The following is a 6,338-nucleotide window of genomic DNA, read 5'->3' as shown; positions in this document are numbered from 1 at the left end:
ACTGTGTGCTGAAGACCTGGGGGGGATGGGGGAAGGATTGCATACAGGGGATTGTAACCATGGCAATGAGAGACAATATATGATAGAATGAATGTAAGACTGATGTTCTCCCATGTAAACTATCACATTAATTCACAATAAAACATTAAAACAAACAAACAAAAAACTTAATACCAAGTTTACGCATTCAAATGCAAGTTTATTAAGAAAAAGAACTAATTATAATGTTATCTAAGGAGCCCTGGAAGCATAGTGGGTTACCTGTTTGGGCTGCTAACTGCCACGTCAGCAGCTCGAATCCACCAGCCACTCCTCAGGAAAAAGATGAGGCTTTCTGATCCCATTAAAGATTTAGTCTTGGAAATCCTACACCGTGGATTTCCTAAATCGCTATGACGTGGAAATGACTTGATGGCACACCACCACTACCATCACCATAACGTTTTCTGACTAATGTTAAGAATGTTATCTCATGAATTTGCAAAAAAGACATTTTTATTTCTATAACAAAGTCCTCATTTGCTTTTGCATTTGTTCATTTATATAGACTTTGTAGTCTAAGATATTCCACATACTTCAGTATCTAAAGGCAAAATTAACTTCTATATGCTGTTATCTGCAATTTTCTTTGAAATACATTTTTAAAACGCATGGGAGGATGATTGTGTGTGTGTGTGTGTTAAGTGCTGTTGAGTCGGTTCCGACCCATAGCGACCCTGTACAGGGTTTCCGAGGGTGTAAATCTTTACGGCAGTAGAAAGCCTCATCTTTCTCCCGCGGAGCAGCTGGTAGTTTCGAACCGCTGACCTTAAGGTTCGCAGCCCGATTCGTAACCACTACGCTACCAGAGCTCCTTGGGAGGATGACTAGAAGTATGACAAAACAAATAAGGTAAAATGTTAATGATAGAAACTAGCTGATGTTCACTGTAAAGTTCTTTCAACTTTATTTGAAATTTTATAATAAAATATTGAGAAAAAACAAATCAATTTTTTAAGTTTTAATACAACTTTTAAATCAAAGTCCTCTCATAATACAATCCCAAAATTTCACCCTATTTTGATATTTGTAACACTATAAAGGAGTAGAACCTAAGGATATTAAACAGAAATAATTCTTAGGACTACAGAGCAGGATGATCTAAGGTAAGTTGTTTTCCAGTGTATCTGGATCATGCCAAGTTCCACACAATTCAGAAACATACCAAGGAAAAATCTCAAAAAGTTTGTGAAAAACTTTCATTATCTTTTAATACCATTGTTTCACAAACTTTTTGTAGCTTCCTCATGTGGTGTGGTGCTATGTATGGGTTAATGCGCTGGACTGCTAAAGTTCGCTCTGAACCAAGGTTGTGGTTCAAGCTCATCAGCAGCTCCTTGGAAACCCTATACAGGGTCACTATGAGTTGGTATCAACTCAACAGCACTTGTTGTTGTTGTTGTTAAGTGCCGTGGAGTCGGTTCCGACTCATAGCGACCCTGCACAGGGTTTCCGAGGCTGTAAATCTTTACGGGAGCAGAACGCCTCCTCTTTCTCCCGCGGAACCGCTGGTAGTTTCGAACTGCTGACCTTGCGGTTCACAGCCCGATTCGTAACCACTACGCTACCAACAGCACTTAACAACAACAATAACATATGCACACTTAAAAAGTACACAACTGTATGAATATGCACAACTATCCAAAAAAATTAACTCAGGCGAGGATGGGACAAAATGCAAAGCTGCTGACCCCACTAAATCTTGTTTCATCACTACTGATTTGTGGAAATTCTTCTATTCCAAACAAGCTAGCAATACATTTTATCACATTCTATATTAATCTTTGCTTACCTATATTACAACATATTATAATCTATACTTTATCATCATTCAATACCTAGGGTTTTACAATCCTTTACTTGTTGATGATTTAATACACAAAATTCCAAGAACCTTTTATATAAGCAAGGTTTTGGTAAGAGTTATCTATATTTAGTTTATGCAAGACTTTAATTTTGCTATTAAAATTATATGCTTAAAATACATGAAAAATACTTCCCATGTGTAAAAGGAAAAGGATTTAAAAATCCTTACTCTGAGTATTTGACTTAGAATTGAAAAAACAAGTTTTTGGAAATTTTGTGCCTTCCACAAAAGTTTTATGAAGCAAACTTTTCAGTGGTATAGAACCTAGGCATCAAGCCCCACCACCTCTCAAGTTCTTGCTCCAAAATCCTCAACAGAACTTACTGTATATAGTTGACACCAAATTATGCTGTTATTCGCAAAACTTTTGGGAAGATGGTTTCAATCAAATTATTAAATTAAAAAATTGGAATATCCTTCAAAAGATTGGAGGGCGTATGTTGTTGTTAGGTGCCATCAAGTCAGTATCGACCCATAGCGTTGCACTAAAAATTATAATACTAGCTTGTCTGGAACAGAACTACCACGACTCAGTAGTGATAAAGAAAGATTCAGTCAGGTCAGCAGTTCTGGGTTTTCTTCCATCCCGCCTGCATTCATTTCTTCCCTCTCTACAAGGGTGAGGGCACAGAGAGAGAAAAGATAAGAAGACATGCGATTACCGTAAACCACACATACACACATTTTCTTCCCCAGAACAATCCAGTCATTCCTGGCAGGCAGCAATCCTGTCATCTGGTTCCTCCTCAACGTCTCCCCAGTGCTTTGCACACAGCCAACTCTCAATCACACCCACAAATGGAGGCCAGTACGTTCTATTGCAAAAGTAGTCGGATTTTTCGGGCGCATTCACACCACACCCCCACTATCGTCGAATCGATTTCGACTTACAGTAATTCTATAGGGCTGAGGAGAACTGCTTCATAGGCCTTCCGAGGCTTGTGTAACTCTTTACAGAGGAGACTGGAGGGCTCGAACTACCGACCTTCCCACCAGCAGGCCAGCGTCGAACCCCCTGTGCCACCAGGTATCCGTGTCGGACCTCCCAATCAGTGTTAGAAGTTATTCCTGTCCGCTCTACGCTATTCCCCCATTCCGACAAACAAAAGAAAAAGTCCGGAACACTGGGGAGGAGAGACGAGCTGAATAAGAAGGAAGGAGAGAGGCCTATGTTGGAGCCTAAGCGTCCAAGGAACTGGACGGCATTAGCACCGCAGTCTGGAGCCCCGCGGACACCCACGACAACGTTCTCGCAGAGTCAAGACCCTGGTCCCGCCTGAAGAGCCGGGTCCTAGGAAAAGAGGGAGTCCAGCGGATTAGGGAGTAGGGTGGGCGCGACCACAGAAGGACTGGAGGCCGAAATAGCAGCGTAGGCCACACAGCTTCCCGAGACCTAGCGTAGCGCCCGGCCTGAGGCCCTCGGGGCGCGGCTCTTCGGGCCCCGGTACCAGGCCGTCCGGCAGGGAGAGGGTCCAAGCGAGGCCAAGACCCCGAGCTCGGGCCCAGCTTGAATCTTACCATAGTGAGGCGGTGGTGGGGCGCACCCGCGCTCCGGCTCCACTGGGGCTAGAGCTGGGGTCAGGGGAAGGGGAGCACCGGCCACTCAGGACCTGCTGCCCCCCTGACAGGAGCCGCTGCCACTTCGCTTCTTGCCAAGATGGCGGCCCCGAGCCACGTCTCCAACCGGAAACGGCGCGGGTCAAAGGGTGGAGGGCGGGGCTTGGTGGGGTGGGGAAATTGAGGGTACCTGGCTGCGTCTCCTACTCTCAAAATACTTCGGGGTCGCCAGCAGCTGTGGAACCTCATATCTGTCATTGCACTTTAATCGCCTTCACTTCATTTGGGTCATCTCTTAAACTTTATGAAGCCACTCTCACAGACTGTATAAATTTAATACTCAAAATAACTCATGTGCTTAAGGGACAAGTGTCCAGAATATATAAAGATCTCATAACTCAATAATAAAAAGATAAATAGCAAAATTTAATAATGAGAAAATAGTTTAAGTAGACATTTTTTCAAAGATGTCATATAAATGGCCAATAAGCACATGAAAAGGTGTTTCATATCTGTATTCATATCCGTAGTCCTTGTTAAGTGCTGACCTGTCACCTCCAACTCATAGCAAGCCAATAGACAACAGAACCAAACACCGCTAGGTCTTGCCTCATCTTCACAATTGTGGTTATGTTTGAGCCCATTGTTGCTACCACTGTGCCAGTCCATCTTGTTGGGGGCAGCAGTTCGAAACTACCAGCTGCTCCGCGGGAGAAAGATGAGGCGATCTGCTCCCGTAAAGATTTACAGCCTCGGAAACCCTATTCAGGGTCGCTATGGGTCGAAACCGACTCAACAACTTCACTTTACCAAGCATAATGTTCTTTTCCAGGGACTGGTCCTTCCTGAACACATGTCCAAAATAGAGACAAAGTACTGTAGTCGTTGTTGTTGTTACGTGCCATCGAGTCAGTTCTGACTTTTAGTGACACCGTATAGGGGTCCTAAGGAGCAGCTGATGGGTTTGAACTGTCAAACTTGGATTTCTAGTCCAGTGCTGATCCTACAGCGGCTTATCAGGAGTCCACTGTAGTCGTTGTTGTTGTTAAGTGCCATCGACTTGTTTCCCACCCATGGCAACCCTGTATAGGGTTTCCAAGGAGTGGCTGGTGGGTTTGGACTGCTGACCTTGTGGTTCAAACTGACCTTGCAAGTTAGTGCATTATCCTGCAGCAATGCATAGCAACCCTGTATAGGGGTTTCCAAGGAGCGGCTGGTGAGTTTGAACCATCGACCTTGTTAAGGTTTATAACACCTTATAAAGTTGTGTCTGACGTGCATCAGTATAAGCAATGTATTAAAACATTTGCTTTATAATGAAGTCATTTCATCAGGAACAAGAGATTAAAAAATAAAGCTATTGATTGATTAGCAATTAATAAAAATCCCATAATGTTTTTAAAAGATAGGAAGGAATGAAATACTGATACATACTATAATGTGGTGGAATCATGGGAACTTGCTAAGTGGAAAAAAAGAAACAGTCACAAAAAAAAGGTCACTTATTCCACGATTTGGTTTGTATGAAATATCCAGAATAAACAAAGAAACAGACAGTAAATTAGTGGTTACAAGAGAGTCAGGTGAGGTTGAGATTGGAAATGAATGCCAATGGTCACAAGGTTTGATTCTGGAGTAAAGAAAATGTTTGGAATTAGAGTTGGTGGTTACACAAATTTGTAACATACTAAAAATCACTGAATTATGCACTTTGTGACTTTTATAGTAAATGAATTATATCTAGAAGAAGAAGAAACTCGTGCAGAGATTTCTTCTTCTTCTAGATATAATTATCTAGAAGGGCAACCATTTTGTGTATGTTCATTTTGCAGACAAAGAAAATGATGACAAGTTTAAGGAATTTACTCAAAGTTTTTTTTTGTTGTTGTTAGGTGCCCTCAAGTTGGTTCTGGCCCATAGCAACCCCATTATGTACAACATACTGAAACACCACCAGGTCCTGCCGCGTTCTCACAACTGTTGCTACACTCGAGCCCATTGCTCCTCCCACTCATTGAGGTCTCCCTCTTTTTCCACTGGCTTTCCACTTTACTACATATAGGATCACCATAAATCAAAGTTGACTGAACAATGGGTACTTCACACATGTTGTCTTTAATCTTTTACAACAATCTGGATAATAACACTGAGAATCAAAGAAATTAAGGAACTTGCCCAAGCTCACACAGCCAGTACATGGTAGCACCAGCATTCAAACCTAGTTTTCCCCATTATAACATACTTCCTCTCTTTTCCTTCTGTGCATTCCTTAATGTTTATTGATCTCTTACAAAGTACCAGAATCATTCTAAATTCTTCACACAAGAATTCACATTAAAGAATTAAAGAATTCTTTAATCCTCACAAGAATTCACAGAGATACCAACTGCTGTCAACTTAGTTCTTACTCATGATGACCCATGTGTGTCAGAATAGAACTGTGCTCCATAAAGTTGTCAATGGTTATTTGAAGACAGTAGATCTCTAGACCAGTCTTCTGAACTATTTATGGATGGACTTGGATCTCCAGCTTTTCAGTTAGTAGCCTAGCACATCAACCATTTGCACTATCCAAGAATTCCTCTATGAGATCAACCCCAACAAAAACTCCACTGCCTATGAGTCGATTCTGACTCGTAGTGACACTATAGGACAGAGTAGAAAGGCCTCATAGGGTGACCAAGGCTGCAAATTTTTATAGAAGCAGACAGCCACATCTTTCTTCCACAGAGAGACTGGTGGGTTTGAACTGTTGACCTTTTGGTTAATAGCCAAGTGTACCAATGGTACTAAGATAGGTACCAACATTACCCCCATTTTACACATGAGGAAACCAAGGTACAAAGAGGAAAGCTATTTATTTATCAAAGGCCTC

General features: G+C 42.0%; 1 protein-coding gene across 2 annotated transcripts in view; it reads right to left on the bottom strand.

The window, feature by feature from the left end:
• The window catches only part of ARCN1 (archain 1), a 37,326-nt gene extending 33,741 nt beyond the window's left edge, over positions 1-3,585 (bottom strand). For both annotated transcript variants that reach the window (XM_006833886.1, XM_006833887.1), the window contains exon 1: positions 3,425-3,585. In XM_006833886.1, the coding sequence (XP_006833949.1) occupies positions 3,425-3,427 (3 nt within the window). In that variant the 5' untranslated portion in view covers positions 3,428-3,585. The remainder of the gene's footprint in view (positions 1-3,424) is intronic.
• Positions 3,586-6,338: the final 2,753 nt, after the last annotated feature.

Source organism: Chrysochloris asiatica, unplaced genomic scaffold (genome assembly GCF_000296735.1).
Source record: "Chrysochloris asiatica unplaced genomic scaffold, ChrAsi1.0 scaffold00008, whole genome shotgun sequence".
Lineage (NCBI taxonomy): Eukaryota > Metazoa > Chordata > Mammalia > Afrosoricida > Chrysochloridae > Chrysochloris > Chrysochloris asiatica.
Note: the sequence above shows the minus strand (reverse complement) of the source record. Positions and strands in the feature narration are given on the sequence as shown.